The sequence below is a fragment of the Crocodylus porosus genome, unplaced genomic scaffold (assembly GCF_001723895.1).
Source record: "Crocodylus porosus isolate Cpor-Errol unplaced genomic scaffold, CroPor_comp1, whole genome shotgun sequence".
Classification (NCBI taxonomy): domain Eukaryota; kingdom Metazoa; phylum Chordata; order Crocodylia; family Crocodylidae; genus Crocodylus; species Crocodylus porosus.
The window spans coordinates 725,172-750,097 of NW_017728925.1; the positions used below are offsets into that span (position 1 = coordinate 725,172).

Here is a 24,926-nt window from a genome sequence, read left to right on the forward strand (position 1 = left end):
GATTTCTAGTCTCTAAGCTATAATGGTGTTTGGGTGCTCTTGTGCCCTTCCAAATACTCAGCCTTGATTTAATACCTATTCATTTTGGCTCTCAGCAATTCTAAGAAAATCAAGTTACTCTCTGTACAGGACTGTGATAAATCAGCAGGAAACTCCATTTGTGACTTTACCAGGAAAGCACACAAGCAGGCAACTTAAGTGGAAAAAGCTGCCTTTCTACCAAGCAGCTTGCCCTTTTTGCCTGCCATAATGGGCATGAACTGGCTGATCCAAAAACCCAAAGCCCCATTTAACACTTACAGATACAGAGCTTTTAGATGTTCAGACCACTTCAATAGAAAAACGATTTCTAACCAACCAGCCAGAAAAAGAATTGTATTTGAGAAAAAAAGTTAATACAGAAAATGGATTGTTGGCCCTTTTTGCCAGGCACAAGAAACTAAGTTAAAATAGGAATGCTAATACATCTCTCTCTGTTTCTAATTTAATTTCTGACGTGCTGGAAAGCTCATTCTTCATTTTAGCTGTATAATGTTCAGAATTGAGCAACTGGATATTCTGCCCAAGTTAAAATCATTTCTTAAGCAAGATGGAAATCTAGTCAAAGAGTTCTGTTCTTATGTACAAGCTTATATTAAAATGTTCTGATATTCTACTGTAATTCTATTACTTATGCACAGTTTGAAATTCAGATCAAGAAAGATCAAATAGACGGGGTTGCCCATCTGGCATTAAAACCTCATCTGTTTTATAAGCAGACTTACTGTTATGAGAAATCTGAAACATACAATAGTTTTGTCAGTTGTGTTCATGCTGTACAAATGCACAATAAAAGCAGATATTGTCAAAAACCCCTAGGAACTTGCAAACTAAAAAGGGAAAGTATTTATTACTTAGATTCGTGTCTCACTAAATTGCCCCCACCCTTCCATGCGTTAAAGGAACACCATATTAGATACAAAAGAGCTGCCATGAGACCTTGGAGATATGAATCACTTATTCTGCCATGCAGCTGGGCAGTGCTCATGGTGTTTGTGAATACTCAAGGGAAGAAGAATTATGTACATTTTCTCCTGTAAAAAAATGACTGAAAGAGATGCACATACTTACCAGGATGGCTGATCTCTCCTGGCCCTTACATGGTAACTACTCGTCATCTAGAAAGCCTGGCTTGCTCCCCTGCCTTGCCCCTGAAAATAATCCCCCTATTCTTCAAATCAGATGCTTTGTTGCTTTGAAGTGGTTGCATCTGAAATGGAAGATCTGGTAGGATGGGGCTTTTGTTTCTCACTTACAATAAAGCCTCATTTCTATGGTCTCTCCCTTCATTCAATCTCCACCCTCCCATCTAGTCCAAAGATGCTACACAGCATTTATCTTCCATCACGGGGAAAGGAAAAAAATGCAAACATTTCAGTTCTAAGGAGCACCCACAGATAGAATCAAACATAGATGCACTATCAGAGATATGCTGTGCTTGTGAGAGGCAGAAGAGAAGTACTGACTGAGCACTAATCTGCCGCTGTGCTGCAAGTGAAACCAGACCGTGTGTATCAAATGTCTCTAAGATAAAGCTAGTATTTCTGGGCAAGTGGCATGTTTCCAAAAATGTCTATGCAAGTACTTTTAAACTCCTCTGAAATCTCCACTGGATTTCCCCACTGCTTCACTCCAACCAGGAGCACCACAGAAAACAGCTCCAAAAGGGATGGTACTATATCCCCTAGGAGGAATGCACTCCACTCTTGAACCAAGGAGGCAAGGGACATCATTCAAGACTGATGGACTGGACTCTATGCCAGGCAGACATGTGGCAATTGTGACATGAACAGCCCCCCACTCAGTGAGCAAGTTCGCGTTTCTAATGTCGACATCAGGTACCTCAAGTACATTTAAGCAGCCTGCGAGTGGGCTAGATAAGAACACAATATCCTTTCTGATTACACTGCAGTCACACAAGCAGACTGGGAAAACCCAAGAAGAGACGCAAAGTAGAGAAGTGGCTTCCATCTCACTTACACAGTACCAGGCTGATCCTCCTCAGCACACTGAATTCCTACCAGAGTCAACAGCAAAACTGTATGCATCACAGTGGGTTCAAGATCAGGCCCTGAGAATGTGACAGTACTAACAGTGTAACACCACCACTAGCTTGAGTTGCTCTTTTCTAAAAGACTACCTACCTCCTCTCCCTCAAGTAAAACCTGCTGATGACACACAACTTCCATCCTGTAGGAGTGACTAGACGACAGCACAGCAATTACTCTGTTGTACAAGTCACTTGGGGGATGGATATCAATGCAAGTCACTTAGAGGATGGATATCAATGCTAAAGTGTAGTCCTGTTTTCACTTAGTTGACTTCCCAGGCACTTGCTTACCTAACATCTTTAGAAATGAGGTAGAAAGCAGGGTAGGGCAGCACCTTATAGACAAACTTGTTCAGAGAGGAATGAGCTTTTGTAGGCTACAGTTTATTTCATCAGCTGCTGTGAATGCTACTGGAGTGGTCCCCTGGACAGTTGCAGTTTGCCTACAAACTCTAGCTAAGATAGGAACTTTACTAACTCCAGATGGGACCCTCCTATCAGGAGTGCCATTCAGTGCTCTAGCTCTACTGTGGGACACCCAGCACTCGCCTCCAGACACCTGTCTGAATGGGTCTGCCTGTCCAGCTCACTGAGCGTACTCATGCTGTGACTCTCGTACCTTAATGTCAGGAAAGTAGAAAAGCAATTTGCAGTATTTGCAGTTGAGGCTTCTCTCAGGGCATTCCCGTTCAGAATGGCGCTCCTTGTCATTCAGTTTGATCATTCCCTTACATGCCTGGCACATAATCAGCATGAACGGGCAGTTCCCTTCATGGCAGCTCTGTGACAACAAGAGCAGCATATTTCAATACAGCTACAGACAAAACACACAGAGACACATACAGAGAGGGAGGGTGTCCTGTCAAATGGATGCTGATGTGTTGAGGTAGGAAAAGCCTGCATCCTAATGGATTATAGGATGAGCTGCTCTGTTGGGCCTGCATAAACAGGGCAAAGGTAATGTAATGATTTAAGCCAAATGCCTCTGAATACCTCTCAGGAATATTACTTTCTGCACTAGGTCTGGCAGGGAGGTACGGGACATGGCATAATAGCAGGGCTAGAGTAGGCTACATAACCTTCAACCCCAAGGTACTCTCTGAAAGCCACCCTGCACCTCTGTTATGGCTCTTTCTATAGCTGGTTACAGGACCAGCAGCAGCCTGTTGCCCAAAGCTTCTCTCTCAGAGCTCTCAGATCAGCCAGATCACAGGTAGCCCACCAATGGAGCTTTTTTTCTCCTCCGCACCCTACAGAGTGTAAAGTTTCCCAGGGAGGGTGGGAGACAAAGACACCAGAGCAACAGAAAAAGCAAAAACAAAGGAAGGGGATGGGGTGGAGAGGAGGAAGCAACTTTGATGGGATGTTGCAGGAAAGGAATGGACACTGGCAGGGCTTTCTGAATTCTGCAGCCACAGGATATACCACTCATGGCAGAACTGAGAGCTAGAACCTGTTTCGCTCTAAAGCAGGATGGTTCTAGCCCATATGGTTGTGGGGAAAACCTTGACAATGCAACTAGGCAGATGCCTCCCTAGGTTTGCAGGGAGCCCAAAACAATCACTCCGCAAGGTATGGTCTTATTCTATTCATCTCAGTCGGGGCCCTGCACTTTAAGATTATGGCTTGTAAATCAGACTGCAACTTGCTGCCACACAATTCAGCATTATTACCATGGAATTTATTAGCTTGCTTCCCGTGTTCCTTCCCTGCCAGAACCAGCCTGGAGCTGCTCAGCTTTCCCCATACAGACTACTAAACTGGATGATAGTGTAGGCTCTCCAACCAAAGCCAATGCCAACACAGGAGTAGAAAGCTGAAACCCAGTTTACAACTAGATGGGTCAGCTGCAGAAAAGCACCAATGCTGTCAACAGGTTCCCCTTTGCCCTCGGGCATTTAAGGACAAGGGGTTCTCAGGCAGGATGTTTACAAAGCTCCTCAAAAAGAACCAAAAGCTAATTGTATGTCAGTTAACATGTTCACTAGGAGCTTCAATTGCATGCAGGGGAGGGAGATCGGGATGGAGCATTTAGCTATGATAGGTTTTTAGATCATCACCCACCACTGGGGCAGCAGAAGCCAGTTCATGTAAAAACTGACAGCAGCAGCAGCAGCAGCAGCAGCAGCGGCGAAGTCCCTGGGATTCTGTATGGTTTCTGACTTGTTTCCCCTTTCAGGATAAACACAGTGATTGGGGAGGGCTTTTGTTTTTTATTTTAATTGCTGAAATTGTTTGGTTTTAAAGATGTTTTAGGCTGATTGAGTTTTACTGGGCAGAAAGGGCCGTTAACATTTTTAATGCGGTTCTGATGTTACAGGAGCCTGGTGAGGAGAAGGACCTTGCTGCACAACCTCTGGAAGTTCATTCCAAAGCCAGGTTCCTCTGACCCTGACTGTCTTGTCCCAACTCTCCTGGGCTTCATTATGGGTTTTGTGATCACCATTGTCCCAGAAGGCGGCAGCCCGTCATTGTAATTTGACATCTGGTCCTTGATCCTTCAATCAGAGTCTTACACTGACACTGCCTGGGAGCTGGTTAAAGGACATGAGTTGGAGTCTGATATATACATGGTGGCCTCAACTATGGGGAAGGCAACCACACCTTGTACAGGCTGTGTGGCCTGTGTACTATCTTCACTTTTGGCTTCAGATCAATGAAGCTGATTTCAATGCAAGACTACATTAGCATTGCCAATGAAATCAGAATGTGTACATAGGGCCCTAGCTAAAGGAAGAAGCCATCTGTCAATGGGTTTGGAAACTAGCAGTGTAGGGAATGGGTACCCAATCTTGGCCTGTGGGCTAGATCTGGCCCCTAGTGCCATGTCATCTAATCCGCAGGTCTCCCCCAGGATCCTGCAGGGATTCCCACCAGCTGTGGCCCCAGGGCCTGATCCTAGCGCATGGGTAGTGCAAAGCCCTGTGCCACCTCTGACTAGTTGGGATTGGACTCCAAGGCCCTGTGCACTGGAATAGGGTCCTGGGGCCCCACACTACTCCAACTCAATCAGGATCAGGCTGCAGTTGGGTGGAGACATCGTTGTGACAGTGCAGGGCCCGATCTGACCTGTGGACCAGTCCTACACAATTCATCATCCCTGCAGGGCCAAAAATCTGAGCACCACTATTCCAGACAGATCTGCTTTGCTGGCCATCATCACTTTCAGCAATTGCAGCCACAGTGCTTTGAACACTGCATGTCAGGCTCTTGTTTATTTCTATCCTACATACTGCTTGCGTATAGGCTCTGCCACCTCCTTCCAAGTAACTCATGACACCAAATGTCTCACTAACAGCAGTAGGTTCTTATTAGAGGTGCACCAATATATCGGTTCGCTATCAGACTGGCACCAATAAAAAGGAGAAATCACATTATCGGCTATTGGCTTTTTTTGGTCATTGTAGCCAATAATTATGGCCGCGTGCATGGAGCACCCTGGCAAGTACAATCCAGCCCATGCACCCTGCCACCAGCCCGAACCTGTGGCAGACTACAGATCCTGGTGAGCAGTGGAGGGTGCCACACTCAGCAACAAAGCAACCATTACTGACTTCCGCTGCTGCTGACATGGCAATGCTGCATGCACACTACAGGCCCGAGCACCAGGGATGCTATGGAGGTGCTGGGCTGCTGTGGGCAAGGTAGAGTGCCATGTGAGGGACATTCTGCTCTACCGGGCACCAGGCCCCTTTGCAAAAGCAGCTTCACTCCAGTGGCCGCAGGAACTCAGCTGCACAGGGCCTGCTGATGCTGAGGCAGCGACATGCTCTGGGGCTCCAAATGCATCTGGCACTGCTGTCTGCATGAGGATCTGCCCCCTGCCCACCTGGGACAGCAACACAGGCTGCATGGCTGTGGGTAGGAGCCGTGGATAAGAGGATGACATGCATGGGAATAAGGCAGTTACCACCTTCGCACACGCGCGTGCGTTAAATGCACAAACAGAAAAGGTCCATTTATGTCAGTAGTTTAAAATGCCTTGCACTATTACTAACTATCAGTTATCAGACCAGCATGAGCCTATGTGGTTGTTTAATCATCAGCTATCAGTATCAGCAAAGAAAGTCTTTATTGGTGCAACCATGGTTCTTATATCTTGCTATAGCCTTCCAACAAATACCAGAACTCGCCACCCATATTGGTCTGACCCCTGCATTACAGATAAGGTTGCCAAGAGGCCACATGATAAAAACTCCATGAACCACATCTGGCCAGTTATAGCAAGGCCCCCACTTCCATTCCTTCTCCTCCTGCTCCTAGGGAAGGCTAATGGCAAAGTGAATCATGTCCCAAGAGGGCGGAAGTTTGGACATGAAATGTTAATTTGTTATTGCTTTATAAACTAAAAAGCAGTGGGGGCTTTCAGGAAAGGGAACATGAAAGAAAAAACACAGTTGGGAACAAAGTCCTCTGGAAGTTGGGGGAAAACCTGACCTGGCTTGGATACCTCTGCTCTCCAAACAGGGTTTACTTTAAATCTCAATCTTTAGCTTCTCAAAAATGAACTGAAAGCATAACTTTTGTCAGCTTCTAGCCAAGGGCAACACTTTACAGCAAACTGTGATGATAGCTTTGGTATCTCTCTGAAATGCAGAGTCCAGCAATTTCTACCTGGAACTGACAGCCTAATGCTTCCTGATAAAAATCAAAGTAGTCTTCAGTCCAACCCAGGATGGCAGAGGTTTTTCATCAGGCTTGAGAAGGACCTTCAAAGCTACTGAGTTACAGCTTTATATTTTCAGAGAGGCATATGCTAAAACTGTTAATTATCCAAGCCACTGCCATCCCTTTGATTCATAGATTTGAGCTGTTTTTAGAAGTAAGCGCTAATCTATTAGACCCTTTACAGCTGGGGCTTTCCTACTCCCCCTTCCCACACACATTTTCTGGCACTCCTCCCATCTTACGTCCTGCAATGTGGGTTGGACAGGAAGCAATCTAATCTCTAGGTTGCCAGCTAGATAAACACGTACTAAGGGAGGCTAATTTGGTTTTAATTCCACCTTTGTAAAGAGCAGAGGTACTGACCACCAGACTAGTGGTGCTCAACCTCCAGCCTGTGGAATCAATCTGTGGGGCTTTCTAGCTCAAAGCTGTAATCTTACCCTGGGCCAGAGAGCTATTTCCTTTGGATGAGTTCATGTGTTTCTGGAAGAAGAGGTCTCTCACTCACAAATATTTAACTGAGTTTTTGGATGGTCTTGCCTGATAGTGACAAGAAATCATTCTTAAAATTGGTGTGAAAGAGCTACATGCTATACCCAATCTGAATCAGGTTATGTTATCTTCTCAGCAGACAAGAACATCTCCTCCACACTTGTCAGCAAAACTCCCCTGAGAGCAGAAAGATTCTTTTACCTACGGTCTTTATGTGCTTCTTGAGTAAATCAATAATTTACTGAATCAATTTAAAGGCTGCTCTCAAGCTAAAAAAAGACACATCCTGATGAACTGGTCAGTTTCTCCTACTCTTCCAACAACCCCATGTTCCCCAAGAAGAATGATCTGAAAATAATGCCAGCTCTTCTGTTCCCGACAGTTTATTTTAAAATCCACTGACATCTATAAACAGTTCTCCATAGCCAAAATAAATTTACTTTACTCTCTCTCTCTCCTCCCTGCTCCAATACCAATGATAACACTACTCCATGGGCATCTCAGGCTACTTTTAAAGTAGAGAGGTAGCTTGACGTGTTAGTCTGAAATCTACATTGAAAGTGTCATTTTAACATGGTATGAAGAGAGTTGTGAGGCTGTGAACCTGGCCGAACCTACTGTGTCTGTTCTGTTATCCATTAAGGTACCCAGTTCTCATTGCCATAGTATCCAAGTCAGAAGAAGTAGTTTTCTTGGCTATTTGTCTTGCTCCAGCTGCCTAGCTTTACAATCTTTACATTCCTTTCATGAGTTTGATCTTCCCCTTGCATGCAAGGCATCTGGTTTTAACCCTCCTTCCCACAGCATGTTTTTAGGTACATCCATGCCAAACAATATGGATGCAATATCTACAAGGTCCATATATTTACTACTATACCCAAACCCTCATGAAAAGAAAAACGTGTTTCCTAATGCAGACTTGTATTCAACAAGAAGAATGAACTCAACTCCTGTGTTTTGTAAGAGACAGCCTCAACTTTCAGACATTTAGTTTATAAAAGATACTGCCATGGAGATGTGAACTTTGCTAAGCCTGAACAGAAAGCAAAACTGAGAGAAGAGGGGAGGGGGGGCAGAGTTTACGAGTAAAGGACTATCAATTTTCAGCTGTTAAACAGTTTTTTCTTCTCTCCTACTCCATAAGGTTACTGAAACAGAAGAGAAACTCCTGTCTTCTGATTTATAGTCAAGAGTGCAGCCAGACAGACTGTTCTCAATACTAAGGCTGTGCCCTTTTTAAATGAACAAACAATGAATTATCTTTTAGGTACTTTCCACAGCTTGTCTGAAATAGCACAGCAAGGGACTTTCCACAGTGGGAGAACTGCTGCTGCTACAGAACGCAAAACACGCTGTTGGCAATACACTCTGGCTTTAGGCAAACGAGGCAGAAATGCTGCAACACCACAGCACCTCTAACTGCTGTATACCTAGTGACCATTTCTCCATGACCAGTGGGCTAGACAAGTCCACAGTATAAGGATGAGACCCTGATTGAGATATATACTGAGCACTTCCCTTTACTGAAGCAGTCTTCAACCCCACATATGAGGCTTCCTGCCATGCCCAGGATGGCCAGGCTTGGTAACATCCAGACCTGCTCTGCAAGCAGCTAGGAGAACGAACAACAGAAACCTGGCCTTATTTGCTCTGAACTGCCACTCAGTCAAGGAGCTGTTCCCAGTGGTGCAACATCAACCCAGCACCACACTCACTAACAGTGAATGCCAACACTTGCCAGGAAAGGGGAAGGATGTAAGGCTCTCAGACAAATCAACTCCTACAGCTGAAAGTCCCTGGGCTCACTCAAGACAGCTACAGTCCAAGCTAGACCCTCAGAGTGGGGTTCCAAGCTCAGAGTTGATGCACGACGATCCACAATGGTTTCACTGGCCTCTCTTGCATAGAATTACCTCGTTTCTAACACTTCTGAGCACTATGAGCAGAGAAAGGGAAAAGGCCAGTGATTGGGGAAGATCATCTTGTATGCATGCAGCACATACCAGTCAGAAGGACCCCAAAGTGCACACGCGCATGCATACCCCCACCACCACCCACACACAGCTTTACACGCCACCAGAGTGTGGTCACCTCTATGGTATTTGTGGTAGCACACTAAAAGCATACAACAGTTTAGGAGAGAATGTAAAAAAAAGCTTCAAAACAACAATCAATTAAGAGGTGGAAGGTAATGACCAAAACTGAAATGTAGCCAGAACATGACAGCTTAATCTTCACCCTGTTAGAATGCCATAACCAGCTATAGGTAGCCAGGACTCCAATTTAGCATCTTATCCAAAAGAGTTACTTCCAGCAGCTAATATTCATTTGGATGGATCCAATGCTGACTAAAAAAGAAAAATGCTATCCCTTGAGTCACCAACATGACCGAGTCACCTTTTCCTTGGGGGGTTTCCCATCCAAGTACTAACCAGCCCCAGTTCTGGCTAGCTTTACAAAAAAAGAACTTACACAAAAGAATTATGAGATCTAGCCATTGATGACTCTTCAGGGCCTTGTAGAATCTCTCCTGAAAGCTTTTACTTAAAATCCAATGGAATTAACAACCTAAAGCAGTGCCTCACACACCTTTCCAAACTCAACTGTAGTTGTTTTAGCTGGTAGTAGGTGTGACTCCATTTGCTTTAGCAGAGGCTGGCTTGCTTACGCTACTCATGAATTTGACTCAGCACCTTAAATAGGAACACAAAGCTTTGCTGCAAGTCACCATTCATACAGCAAAAGACCACACTCAATCCAGCAATCCAAGGCATCAACTATGCTATTCGAGTCCTCAGTAGAACACACAGATATCCCAAAGCTGCTGCTTCTGGTCTCAGCCCCCTAAACTGAAAGTCCTGCCAGCAAATATTAGAGTTTGAAACAAACATTAAATCAAAAATCTAATCACAAGCAGAAATACCACATGCCATTCATGGAGCCAGAGCCAAGAGTGTCAAAGCAGTCCAAGTGGGTTAGGCACTCTACTCCTATTGAACTGCTAGGTTGAAATCCCACCCTAAAGATATTAGCATATTCTAGAAGATGGGGCAGTTAGAGGCACTGATGCAGCAAAATCTCTCTGGACAGAGCAAGCCAGCCAGAGGACTCAGACAGGGTCCAAAGTAAAGTTATTCTACCTATCACTCTGTAGTAGTGTCACAAATGGAATTAAGATGTGGGGTCAGATTCAGCAAGCTTAAGTACCTAGTCAAGAACAAGATATCACCCTTCCACCCTGATATCTTGGTAGCTGTGTGATTTGGGTTTAACTTAGATCAATGAAGCCAACAGCCTGAGTTCTTATCTCCATCCCTGTACTCAGTGGCTTTCAACTTCTGGATTGCAATTCCAAAGCTGGAAGCAAAAAATATTCCACATGGGTTGTCAAATTTCCTATGCAGCATATACTTTATTTTCTTTTACTCTAATTTCTCACAACCCATCTGATTGCAAATAAATCTTTGCAATGTAAATAGCTGCAGTAAAATGTACTCATTAAGGAGAGTGGTTAAATTTTCAACAAGAATGTAACTTCCAAATGAGAGGCATATATGCATCAAGGGCCATGTCCTCTGTGTAGTTCTAGAGAAAGACAGAGGCTACTTTGCTCAGTAAGCTTATGGCATGAGATCAGGTTACTGGTATACCCAGTGAATCCATGATACCATAAACCTACAGGTCAGGACATCTACATGATGGGGACAGCCTCATTCTCCCAGTTATTGCATAGGCCATAGACTAGTGAAGTTACCAGGGAGTACTTAGAAGGATAAGGATCTGTCAACTCCACACTCCTTTTCTCTCTCCCACCCCCAAACAAATTTATTTACTTGGGCCTGAAGTTAAACACTTATTTTGGCCACATGTGGCACAGTTATAATCAAACAGCATACTACAGCTTCCAGATAATTTAAATTTTAAATAACCAATGAAGCAAGAAGAAGTCTGGAAATGAGGTCACAGAAGTAAAGTGCATGGCTCTCGCATCAGGGAAGGAACAAAATAGCTGGTTTGGGGGGCTCATAAAAAATTGAGGTTCTCTCATCTGTCAATACTCTCAAGGGTGCACACAACCACCCAGGGGATTTGGGAAATGCAATTAGGACTGAATTAGCGCAGGCAAAAGCTCAGATGGTAATGGTGAATGTCAGCATAAACAAATTGAACTGCTAATGCCTTGCCCGTTGCCACACACATGCACAAAGAAGAAACAAGCACAGACACACACAACAAGAGGCTCACTCAAGTCTTTACCTCATATTCTTTAATAGTCCCCTTCCACGTGCAGCCATCATTAATACAGACAGCCGGCAAACTTTCCACCTCTCGACGAGCTGCATTGTCTGGAAAAGCCTCAGGTGAGGAAAAAACACACACACACACAAAGACAATTAACTCTAGGACTGCAGCTTTGATCTAAAGCTACTCCTTGCTTAACGTCATAGTTACATTCTTGAAAAGTGTGACTTTAAGCCAAACAATATTAACCAAATCCAATTACGTCACAGTAGTTACCTACTAGCAGGCAGCAGCCAAACAACATTATAACCAAACATTGCACGAGTTTAAACGAGTATGTTCTCTAATAGATCAGTGACGTAATAACAACGTTAACCGGGAAATTAAGTAAGAGTACCTGTACTCTCTTGAATTTTCGTGAATCATTAAGAAACAGCCCCTCACCCTCATCCCCAACCAGTTGCCACAGAGTATCATTAGAGATGCATCTGTGAAAGACAAATCTTTGTTGTAGCATTTCAATGGCTTCTCTGTTGAAAGATGTCCCAAGTTTTAGAAGTCGGGGAATCTCTCACACCTGTTCAAAAGGCTGGAATCTGATCTCCAGCCAGTCATCACATTCTACGCCAAAACAGGAAATGTCACAAGCAATTTAGAAAAGTCTTACTTACTGAGTTTATTTCTAAAGTGGAAACTCCTTCTTCATAGATTCCTTCCTGAATACAGGCTGCACACTTCTGAGGTCCCGAGCTGACAGAAAAGACCAAAAAAACCCAACCACAATATAAATAGCCTATATGATGCTGAATTTATCATTCCATTACAGTGAAGCTTCTAAACAGACTCTGAAGAACCAAAGAAATGTGTGGCACTTATTTAAAAAAAAAAAAACTAATGGAACTCCTACTTAACATGCATTTGGCATTAGTTATTGATCCTTTTAAAAGCTATACATTTTTCATTCCTGATATGAATGCTAGTTCTTTCATCATAGAAGTAGCTGTTCTTAAATTCAATTTACTCCTCCTCTGCTTTTACAAGGGCAGAAGGCTTAACCAAAGCTTTGTCTGCAAGTATGAAATGAGTACTTAAATACCTCTTCCTCTCTATGGCACTGCAAACAAGCTTTTTATGGGAAGGAGGCTAATAAAGTTGCTTACAGCAGCACATAAGTGGAACACACCAACCTAGGTGTGCACATTTGGCCTTATTCGCTCCCTCTGAGCTCTTGTTTGAGGCTTTGACTCTACCACGAGGAATACAACAAACTCAGGAATCTACAAGGTCTTAGAGGAGAAACAGATGATGAATCTTGGAGACACAGAACATAGTACCTTACTCATAACTCATTAAATAATAACGTTTTATTTCCTTTCCCCTTTCTTTTTACTTTTGGACATTTTGTCTTCAGACTCAAGGGAGATAAAATTACCTGATAATTTTCTTCAGGCAGTAAGAACAATAGCGGTGTCCACACTGAGCTTGAAATGGCCTTCTCAGAATATTCTTGCACTCTGAGCAGAGGTATTTGCCCTCCAATTTAGTCCCTAGTATCTCCTTTGAAAAACCAGGTTGGTTTAAATCCAAAGAACCAGGTGGAGTCAAGTTTCCTGCTGCCATGTGAACCAAAAACCCACGGTGTGCCTCGAAATCCTGAAAAAGCAAAGAAAACCATTTGGTTACGGTCTCATTCTTACCAGAGCAGCTACACTTTTCATTGCATTTAATTCATAACATTACCAGGGCACCAGGAAGCCACCACCCCCTTTAACTAAGCTATTCCAATTGCTAGGTGGTTCACACTGCCCTTTAATTAAAATCGGTTCAAGTTGTTGCTTGTCTTTTGCTATTTACCAGGGACTCCATAAATCAATACAAAACAATGGGGTAAGATAAAGCATCTTTACTTGGTTCCCTTCTCAGCTTAACTGAGACACTAACATATCAAAACCTCCAAACAAAAACCAAGGCGAATGCTACCCTAAAGCCAAACTGATCAAGAGTATAAAATCATTCCAGAGTACCCAAAACTTTCAAGACATAAGGCAAAACAACCATGTTACAGTTTTATATCTGCCCATTGGCAGAATGGACTGCAAATAAAGTCAGGTGAACCTACGTGAACAGTTGCAAGCCAAGATTTACACGCAATGCCTGAGGGGAGGGGAGGGGAGGGAGGTTCTTTGAAGGGCTGAAACAAATGAAGAGGCAAAATGGTATAATCTTATCAGAAAAAGACTTGGCTGATTATCTGTTTTTACTACACACAATGGTCTAAAGACCTACATCCCACTACTACCATATGAGGACTAGACTGGATCGTTGCTATCTCTTATTTTTTAATCAAGAGTCCAACCAGCTATTAGCCCAAGTTGGACTGAGTTCCAAGCATTTTGTATTTCTAAATGTGGTTAAGTATGAAAATGCATCTGTAACAGAAACCCTTTACTGGTATAGGAATCCCAGTATACTATACAAAGTGCTCCTAAACAGGTGCAGCTATACTGGCCAAATCATTCTTTGTACTGTTATAAAGTAAAACTGCTTCTTATGAGAAGGAAGAGTTAAACCTCTGGATGTATAGCTGTGGCAGCATGACTGTATCTACAGCAGAGGCTGTGAAGAGGTTGCCCCTCTTAAGACAGCTGTGTCAAGAGAAAAGCATGGGGTAAACCTGATCTTACCATTACTGTGTTCTTGTTGCAAGTATGTTTTTGTTATACTCTTTACTAAGAGTAATTTTGGCTTATTACTATAAACGAAGGTCCTAAAAATGACTCTGTATGAGGTGCTGAACACCCTCAGGTTTTCTAAGATTGTTCATTTCCCCACAATCTCACACCCTCACAGGTGTCCAACGCCAAAAAGCAATTAGTATAACTGGACATAGGGAAAAGGTGCGTGCGGGAGAGGAGGGGGTGAAATATTAGGAATGCTAGGAATGTGGCCATAACAGCCAGGGTATGGTGGGGTATTGAACTAATCTGTGATAAAGACAATCTTCTGATTAAATCAGTTTAAGGCAAAAGCCTGACTCTTATGACCTAAAGTACCATGGAGAGGGAATTCACCACCCAACAAGTAAGGCCAGGAGGCATAACACTTGCACAGGTAATATGGGACTGCTTGTTGAGAAGTGTACCCAACTCTGCAGCACATGTGGATTAACTCCCCAACTTCTGTGCATCTTGAGGGCAGATGCTGCTGCCACCAAAGCCAGACATTGCTTACCTTCCTGCAGCCAAATAAAAGCAAAATAAGAGAAAAAAGGAGAACAGCACCATCTGCTTTGCCACACCTCCTCTACAGCAGCTACGCAGGACCAGCTCAAAAGGAAAGAAAGCTGGGCATATAGTGCCTTAACATCAGAGCTAGTATTCACTGACAAGGGAGGCACCATCAAGGCAGGCATGAAGCATAGATGAACAACAACAATTTAATGATCAGTGGCTGGCAAACATGTACCATTTCACAGGGAAACTCTCTTTCAGCAAATGCTCCCAAATGCAGAAGAGTACAAAAAGTAACTGCATTAAACCTCTAAAAGCCTTCAAGAGTCCCAAATAACCATAAGTTAATGCAGTGGTTTAAGTCATTGACTGCAGTCAGATATGAGTTAGATTCCTGGCACTGCCACAGATTCAAAGCATAACCCTGGTCTAATCATTGCCTATACCCCAGCCCTTCACATGGAGATAACCATACTTAGTAACTTCACAGGACTATTAAGAGGTTTAATTTATTAATACTTGTGAAGTGTTGTAAAGTCAATTAGCATGCGGTACCACATATGAAGCAAAGATCATCATAACCAGTGGTGCTCAAGATCTGGCCCCCAAAGCCATGTCATCCAACTTGCAGGGCTCCTCACAGGTCTGGATATTAGGCAGCAGGGAAGCAGTGGCAATGTTAATTTCCGCTCCCCAATGCCAAATTTCTGGACCTCTGGGGAGCCCCATCATCTGGATAGCATGGCCCTGCATGCTAGATTGTTCCCTTCTATTCCCAATGAAGCAAAAGAAAGCAAAATTCGATCCGACCACAATACAATAGCTCCAACAGCCATGGTCACTTCTAGGGACAAAAAGCCCAGAGCATAATCCTACATGCAATCCCTTTTCGTTCTGTGTTGCTGCCTTATTTTTTCTCTGAAAGACAAACTCTACAATGCAGTTTCTTATGCAAACTTTCTAGATTGACCCAGGCACTGCGCTGGATGGAGTAATACATAAATTTCATGCACTTGTCAGTTCCTACCACAACAAATTAGGAAGGCTACAGTAAAGAGCAATAAGCCAACCCTTGCTGCTGGTCGGGCTGAATTTAACCAAAAAGCTAGAAGTTCATCTTTAAGGAAACCCCCGGGTGCTCCAAGAAGGCAAAAGCGTACTCTAGCCAGGGCTGCCCAACTGGTGGCCCGTGAGCCACAGGCAGTCGTTGAGGGGTTTATCTGTGGCCTCCAGCCTCCCACCCAAATCCTGCTCCTCTCATTGCTCCAACTGCAGCAGCACCAGCAGCAGCAAAGGTTTCCAAATTCCCCCTCCCACCTCCAGCTTCCAGTTCCTGGCCCACCCTGAGCAGGACTGCATGGTGCAGCACACAACCTGTGCCCAGAGAGCTGATGAGGCTGGGGCACCCGTATGCGTGTGTTAGAGTGCCCAGGGAAAACTGTGGCTCACACTGGGGGCACCTGTGTGTGTTTATGTGGTACACTGGGGGAGTAGCCAGGGCAGGTGGCCAGGGCTCATGTTGGCACATGGTACATAGCCCCCTCTGGTGTGGCCCACAGACTGTGGTCCTTGGCTGCTTAAGAGTTGGGCAGCTATGCGCTAGCTCAACCAAGAGATACACAGTCTCAATTCAGGAACTACCAGGGGAGCAGACACATGAAACAATTATGCTGCTTTACTGGTGGGGGAGACTTGCAACTCAGGAGCACATGTAACCAACATGTACATTCTTATCCCAGTGAGTAAGCTCAACTGGAATAATTAACCCCTGAATTAAACAGCTGGTATATTGTTGCCATTTCTTTTCTGCTTACTGGATGACAGGAGCAGACAAAATAGTTATAGAATTAAGCTAGACCATGGTTAATTCTCTCCCCCCCTCTTTAAAGCAGCATAATTGCGTCACCCGCCAAAGCCCTGGATGAAATATTTTGGCCTGGGACACAAATGTCAAACTAGATGAGGGGTGTTCAACCTGTGTAACAAGTGCCACAAGCAGCCACTGTGTGTAGCACAGGGCAGATCAGGGAGAAAACTAACAGCACAGCAACGGATAGGGCAGGATACCAAAACCAGAGGAGGGTATCAGGCAGGGAAAGGAATGGTACTAAGGGAGTGTGCAGGACTAATTTGTGGCACTTCTGCCAAAAGGATTGGCCCACACTGGACTAAATGATCACATTGGTCTCCCTTTTTTCATACAAAAGTCAGTAGTCTAGCTAAGCCTGCACTCCTTTCCAAAGGTTATTACTTAACCACTGACCTAATGGGGTCCTAGGGAGCTACACTTCACTACAAAGTGAAACCAAGATCCTTACTGCCTGAAGTCATCAAAAGATTCCTATTAAGGAATTACCTGCATACATGGCTCCTCCAGACTTTTCACTGAAACTCCACTTTTAAGACTAAGCTCAATTCTCTTTTCTTAAGAACTGTATATTTTTAAGGGCAGCCAGTTTTTTTATAAAGGTTACCTGCATTTCACCAAAAGACACTGTTCTTACAGATATAGCTAGAAACCTGCTTCTCAAAACCCATCATAATACTTGGATGAAACACACTATAGACCAGTTAAGAATACTACTGCTTTATAGGCCTCTTGCAGTCTGCACACAAAGACAGGCCAACAATATAAAAGCACAACAGCAATGTACTGCCCATTTATTTCCACATCCAGAAAAAGAAGGGGAAGCTTGTTTCAGTCACAAGTTTGTTCATGAGAATATGCATTAATATTCAATTCGAAAAAGCACCCGGCCTCTATGAGGAACAATCTCTAGAAATAAATTAAGTGAAAAAGAAAACGGGTGAGACCATTTGTGTCTGTCTGTATTTAGGTGCACACAACTAGGTTATCTGTATATTTCTTTCAGATCACCCTGTTCAAAAAAACTTTGTCAAAGAAGGCTTTGGTGCTTTCATCTGATGGTGGTGAAACAAGTATTAGTTTAGGCTCTCTTCACACAAGTTTCACAACTGCGGACAAATTATCAAGACAGTCACATGCACATACCATTGCATACTGCTAGGTCACCGTTGCATCGTTAACCACTTCCATTTTCCAGTGAAGTACTGCTGTAGCAAGAGGTTACAATTTCTGAGAAGGAGGTGTTCCCCGAGAATGAGATATGCTGGGTCAGTCCCACAGAGACTGGGACTCAGAGCTAGCCTGAAATTCCCAGGCTGAGTTCAATTATAAACCAAGCCCTTCATTAGCAGAGTAATTTAAAAATGCAAGTTTTCGCCCTGCTAAAAGCATTCTGGGCCATAGTTATGATAGTATTTATGGACACAAACCTGCGCTGGATGAAGTGTTGCCAAAACAGCACCTGTACTAGACATCTCCACAGTATAAAACAGAAGCAGCAACCAAAGAAACGAAAGACCAAGGAGGCTAGCAAACAACAGAGAGAGATGTGGTGGATTGAAGGAAATCTGGTCAAACCCTACTGTGCCAGCCACGCTTGGCCCAGCAGCCACAGCCCAGGGGGCAGCTTGAGATCCTTGCAAGAGCACCAAAACTGCCGGGGGAATAGATCATAGCCTGCTGGTCTAAGGCGAGTGCTGCTAGGGGCTCGCATGAGAAACCCCCAGATCTGGGCAACGGAAAAAAAAAAAAAAGAAAAACAAATATCAAAGAAGGGGTGAAACCCAAGAGCTGGCCGTGCCCTGGGGCCCGAGCCGGCAGGCTGAGGAGCAGGGGAGCAGCCAGGGCAGCCGCTGGGGACCCAGCGCTGGAGCCGCCCGCTCCTCCCAGTCCGGCCCGGGCTCGTACCTGGGGCGGGCCGGGTCCGCGCCGCTGAAGAAGGGGCAAAGCCGCTGACCCCTGCCCTGCCCCAACCCGGCCGGCCGGGCCCCGCGGTTCCTACTTCCCGGCGCTGGGCGAGACGGAGCGGACGTGAGTCACCAGCCCGCACCGCCCGACCCGAGCCCGCGTCCCCGACTCACCCGCCGAGCCTTCTCGCCGCCACACCGGAAGCGGGGCCGGAGGCCCCACCCCTTCGCCGCCATTGGCCGAGGGAGGAGGGAGTCGCGCAAACCTCGCCCCCACTGCGCCGGGGCCGGAAGGGGCGGAGCTAAGATCAGGCAGTGACTCCCCCAGCCCTGGGCAGATCGGTGGGGGTTGCTTTGGGCTGCATCAAAGGGGCAGGAGGGCCAGACCCCCTACGGCGGCGCCCACACGCCACACCTCTCTCTAGTGCGGGGTGGGTAATTGTTTTGGGCGGAGGGCCGCTTACTGAGTTCTGGCAAGCCGTTGGGGGCTGCATGACGAGTAGCCCAGGGCAGATAAATATTAATTTTCTAAAAGTTTTAGGGGCCCCGCGGGTCAGCTAGAATGGCCTGGCGGGCCGCATCTGGCCCCTGGGCCGCATTTTGCCCACCCGTGCCCTAGCGGCACAGATTCCTGTCAGCCTTCCCATCTCCGCACCTAGGGAAGTCTGGAGGCACCACTGTACCAGTGTGCCCATGCAGCACAGCCTGTCTCCCCAGACATCAGTCTATAAAGCATCCCCCTTTTCTAAGCCACGGCCAGGGGTGGATCAGGCACAGCCTTCCCGGTGTGGCAGGTGTGCAGTGGGCCCTGCCTGGGATGCAGGGAAGGGAGCTGCTGCCCTTATAGGGAAAGAGGGGAGATCTGTGTCCAAAAGACGCTGTCTCGTGCCAGCCTGTCATAGGAGATGCTCTCCTCACCGCGCTGTAAGCGCCTCAGGGCTGGGCCTGTCATTTTACTGTGTTGTAACTGCCTGGTGTACCGTGTGAATCAGGGCACAGACATCGGTCACAAATGCAGCTTTCTGAAAATCCCAACCACTCATAGCGCTTCTTTTTCACTACGGCACTTCCCCTCCCGGCTTCTTGTCAAGGCAGAATCAGAAATTCCGCTCCTCGCTTTTACGGTAATCCATCGGCTCATGCAAGAGAGCACTGCGTTCATGCCACAGCTGTAGCTCTTACCAGCAGTATTCAAGAAAGAAATGCTCGCTAGGCAGACTGAAAGTGAATGCTGAGGTCTCTGTTTCATGTCTCAATTCCCTTGTGGATGCTGCGGGGGGGGGAATAAGATGGACATGGTCTGTTAGTGTGAATTGGGATGGCTGGTCTGAAAATAGCAGCTGGTGCTTCCTTTCATCCAAGATCACAACTGTGAGATCTCAACCCCTTACAAGCAAAATCCAGATGATTTAGGATTCTTATTTATTCCTCATTTTACTGAAGCTGAGGCAGAAAACTGAAGTGATTTGCCCTTGAGCTCAGTCATGCGCTATAACCACTAAACACGATACTGCCTTTCCCCTGCACAATTTCTGAGCATTTACTTTGCATTTGAGAACAGTCTGGAGCCGTTCCAAAGACCAGTGATGTCAACAGAAAGCCTCACAATGACTTGATCAAGCTCTCTACATTCACTTAAAGTGAAACTCTACATTCAACTCAATGGCCTTTCATCCTGATATAAGAAGTTCAAATCCAGCTCAGATTCACAGTGGTTATAAGTGAATGACCTCTGTGAAATGAGTTGTTGGTCTCAGTCCCAGTCTTAATGAACACACTTAACGAAATTACACAGCTTCCTACCACTAACTGCAGGACCAAGGACTTGAAACAAGGTCAGGTTTACTAGTAGGGTAGTTGTGGGAATCTTCTATCTAATCCACATTTGTAGTGCATCAGTCATGGCTGTGACTGATATTACCATCTATTGCATAGGTACATGGTGAATTTTGCTTATAGGCTGACAATACACCATCTTTCACCAGCTTAAGATAATCTATCCATCACTTAAATCCTGCATTAAGAACAACAGGCAACTTGACCCTCCTTCCATGACTTACAAACATTTTATAGCCAACTCCAAAGCATGTCTGTTAAAGCCTAAGGAGAACAGAGAGTCTGAGGCTCTTTAACCAAAATCAGTTTGGCTGCCCTAAACAAATCAAGACCTCACATACCTTTGAGGAAAGTGACATAGCTCATTCCAGCTCAGAAAATCAGCTCCTTGTTCAGAGGCCTTTGCTTAGAACAGAAAGTGGAAGGAGACGCAGCAGTGAAGGACAGTCAGCAGGGGGTTTCATTTTAAAATGAGCCGAGAAAGGAAATGAAAATGATTGCCATGTGGTGGTTCCAGCTCAGGAAGGTCAGTGCCAGGGTGCTTTTCACAGGGGAACTTGGCTTTGTTTGGGAAGACTTTCCCTCTTTGTGTACAATGCACTCTCTTTTTGCACGATGCAGCTCTTTTCATCCATCTCCCTAACTCCCTTTGGAGAGTCGCTGGGAACAGCCCAGCAAATCAAAAGCCTTTTTGAGCAGTGGAAAGGACCTTCAGGCTTTATTGAGCCTTTCTTGTGCCAAATATGCCAAGTCCCAACGCCACTAGACCAAGTTCTCCAGTGCCCTACAACCCTTAGATATTAGCTGGGATGGCAGTAATAAATAACATTAAAAGGCAAACCTGACAACAAGCACAGAAAACTGGCTCCAAAGAGTGACATTTTCTGCCAATATATTCATACCTGAAAACAGATGCTCAAAATACAAGCGTCTCTTTGATTCTAACTATTTGATTCTACCTTTAGGGATATTCTCACAGAGCTACACTATACTTGTAAGGTGATTCTCAGCTAATATACACTGAAGTTGGAGTTAAGGATCCCACTTTGGGTCTATCTACGTGGGAATGCTGTACCATTTTAATTATGCCAACTAATGTGGCCTCTGTTATACCATTATAAGGTTGCTTCATACTGTATCTGCTTGGAAAGGGTAATACTGTTAACTATGCAGTAGGCCACCATTAGTGGAACAGCTGCTTGCAGGCTAGGGATTTTCCTAGTATAAGAGTTTCAGTAAATAATTGCAAGCACTTCCCTACCACCCTAACAGGAACAGGCATCACAGCCACCTTTTCAATACAGACCAGGACTTAGTCATGCTGACAGCCAGGAAAGCTCAAGCGATCACTTATCCAAGTCATTGAGCCATGAATAGTCATTAGGACAGCTGATAATACTGTAACTTTGTCGTTGTGATACTGCATCTGCCATCTGCTGGCCACAAGACAGAACTGCTGCAGGACAAGCTAGGAAAGAAACTTCACCAAAGCCGCTGGATTTACATTCCCTTCCCCCCGCCCTTCCCCCCTCAAAGTGTTCTTTCCTAAATCTCGAGCTACCAAAAGGCAGGTGCCACTGCAGAGACAGATGACTTGGCCCTCGAGAGAGGGCACAGTGATCAAAGAAGGGATGTTCCATTGCTGCACTGGAAGTCAGCCAGTCTTACAATATATAGACATTTTTAAAATGGGTATAGAGGATTTTAAGGGAGTTGTTTCAGCTTGATTGTTTACCTTAGAAATGTCAACTACGGTTTTCTGTTTTTTTCTGAAGAGTTCCTTGGAAAACTCAGAGGTGTGGCCTGGGAACTCTGTCACTCCTTTAGTTGGAAGAGCCAGGATGGAGCATCTGAAGTGCTGAGAGCTTTTCTCCAGAGTATTAGGGCTATGACGGTTTTAAGAAAAAAACAAAGAAACCAAAAAAATGAAGGCTTTCTAAGCAGCCAAAATCACTGTCCATTTCAATCAGACTTCATGTATTATCAGTAGCAGTGGTAAGATTTATTTGCATCATTGCAGCAGTGGTGAAGAGGTCCTATCATGGATCAGAGCCCTATTGTTCGAGTTACAGTGCAAACACCAAATGAAAAGATGGTCTCTCTTCCACAGTGCTTTTCTGGTTCCCCTGGTGTCCTAAAAGGCCCCTTCTGTAGTTCCAAGGTAGATGCTTCCCAAGTTGCAATTATATAAACACAAGCAGAAAAAAAAATTATGTAAGTTTTTCCAGCTCTTCTCTTTGTGTATCGTGAAGCAAGAATTAAACAAAAAGCCTTAATTCCAATGTTTTCCTTTGCCAGTTGACTTCTAGGGGCATTGAACATCAGCCTAGGTGTAGTCACTAGTTTGCCTTCTGCCACTACTTTCACAATTTTTGTAGCATCCTGCTAGGGGTATGGGAGCAGAGCTTGAAAGGCATCTGAACCCCCTTCTTCAGACTCATGTCAAGGCTACCCTCAACCTACTCAGCAACAAATGGGTACCAGCCCTTCAGGCTGGAGCAACTACGTAAAATCAGCACACGGGAAGATTAAAATATTCTCCTTTATAGGCACAATCTCAAATAACAAATGGCATTATTTCATCTGTTAGTGTAGGCATGTATGAATCCAATATATTTCAAATGGGCAACTTCAGAAACTACTTAACAAGGTCAATAAGACCAGTAGCTACACTAAACAGTATTCATAACTACTATATTGTCTTGCATAAAATCAGAACCTTTTGCTTCTGAAAATTAAATTATGCAATGTGTACAATGAGTCCACTTCCATCGCTGTCCTGCCACACTCTGTGGTCTTGTCATTTTATCAGATCTGGCAAATGCACCTTCCACTTTGTTCTGGAGGAGCATTCGTGTGCGAAGACATTAGCTCCATCCTTTCCTCTGCTGACTTAACCATTTTGCTAAAGAATTCTCCGAGGTTCACTCTTTACTTTTCCACAAACACTCAAATCCAACTATCTTCTGAGAAGACACCAGAACCACCTCCACCCCTCAGAACATAACTTTGTTTGTTCGTAACAGGGTGCGTTGCCCCACGAGAACACCGCGTGCACTGTAACCATCTTGTTGGATGTTGCCCAATACACAATGCCAGTTCCTGCTTCACGTCAGTGAACTCTTTAGTTGCCATCTCTTCTTCTTCTCCAAGTTACTCTTGTTTTTCCTTCAAGAAATCAAAATCGAGTCTGGGTGGTGCTGGCGGGACAATGCAGCTTGCAACACTTCCATCTGCAGCAAAGCCACGTAAAGCCCTTGCATGGCTGAACAGGACACGTATTTTTAGCATTCAGTCAGAGCTGGACACAGACATGGGCGAACAGGGCAGCTACTGAGGGCCCGGACAGAAAGTGGGCCCCAAAATGTAATTTTTATTATTGTTATCATTATCTCTGGCAAATGGGGACACACACACACGCGCGCGCGCGCGTGCGTGCGCACTAAAAGTTTGCCTGGGGCTGCCAGGACTCAAAATACAGTGATGCACTCAATAAATTTCACAATGTTCTTCCAAGGGCATCTGAAGCATCCACCTGTACAGCAGTGCCAATACAGCAAGTCAAATTTATGTCTTCTGTTCTCCTAGAAGAGGACATCTGGGCCGCTGTCCAAGCCTTTTATCATGACTGACCCAGTTCTCACTCCTGGCACACGTAGGCCACAGCCTGCCAGGGAGCTCAAACAAGGAAGAGGGGACTCCGCGGGGCTAAAGCTGGAGCTGCAGCCACAACTGGGCTAGGGATTCCCAAGCCCGCACACGGGGGCTGGCCCTGCCATTCCGCGGGTGTACCACCCAGCATCCTGGGCTGGGGACATCCCACACAAGACATGCAGCAGCCTCAGCTTTGCAAGCTGCTCTGGGAACCTCCCCCTGTGCGTGTGTGGGGTCCCCGCAGGGTGCCAGACCTAGCGCCAAGACCCATCTGCCCCCGCTGAGCGGCTGCAGGACAGGAACCCGCACCCAGCCACTGCAAAGGCAATGGACGCCAGACCCGCATCGCTGCAAGTTCCGCGGGAAAGCACGAGGGACCACCCACGTGCGAATGAGGTGGAGTATGCCCCACGTGGCCCGCTCGCCAGAACTGCGCATACGCGGCGTCCCTAACCCCCGCCCTTGCCGCCACCACCACCAGTGTCATGCAGCCTTATGCTCCCCGGCCGCTGATTGGCCAAGGTTGATCACTGGCCCTTACTTGGGGTAATCACTGGATGCCATTGAATTAGTGACGTGCGAAACAACCTATCAGTATGGCAAAAAAAAAAAAAATCTCCATGATGTTGACACGAGCCAATCAATAAATGACAGCTTTGATGGACGGCTCGTTCTACCCTACGGGAAATCAAAACGTCAACAATAAGTGACCGGGATGGTCTGCAAGCTCAATTCCACTGAGGCCAAAGCTCCCAAAGTCCCACCCCCCTTGCACGACTGTCTCTCCTCCACTAAGAGCGCGCTTTCCACGACAGGCGTGGGCAGCGTCCAATCAAGCTCTCCAAGCGGTCCCAGGCGCCTCTCTCAACCAATCGCTAGACCGGGAGGGGATGAGTGGCAGGCGGGGCGCCGAATGAGCCGCGGGGCGGCCGCGACAGCTG

At 45.5% G+C, this 24,926-nt stretch overlaps 1 protein-coding gene across 2 annotated transcripts in view; it reads right to left on the reverse strand.

Annotated features, from left to right (window-relative positions):
* The window catches only part of TRAF2 (TNF receptor associated factor 2), a 34,925-nt gene extending 16,728 nt beyond the window's left edge, over positions 1–18,197 (reverse strand). Inside the window, exons 1-5 of one of the 2 annotated variants that reach the window (XM_019540494.1) lie at positions 18,019–18,197; positions 12,924–13,144; positions 12,163–12,241; positions 11,507–11,605; positions 2,709–2,870 (exon numbers count right to left, since the gene is read on the reverse strand). In XM_019540494.1, the coding sequence (XP_019396039.1) occupies positions 2,709–2,870; positions 11,507–11,605; positions 12,163–12,241; positions 12,924–13,144; positions 18,019–18,063 (606 nt within the window). In that variant the 5' untranslated portion in view covers positions 18,064–18,197. The remainder of the gene's footprint in view (positions 1–2,708; positions 2,871–11,506; positions 11,606–12,162; positions 12,242–12,923; positions 13,145–18,018) is intronic. The other variant, XM_019540496.1, reaches the window with a different exon arrangement.
* Positions 18,198–24,926: the final 6,729 nt, after the last annotated feature.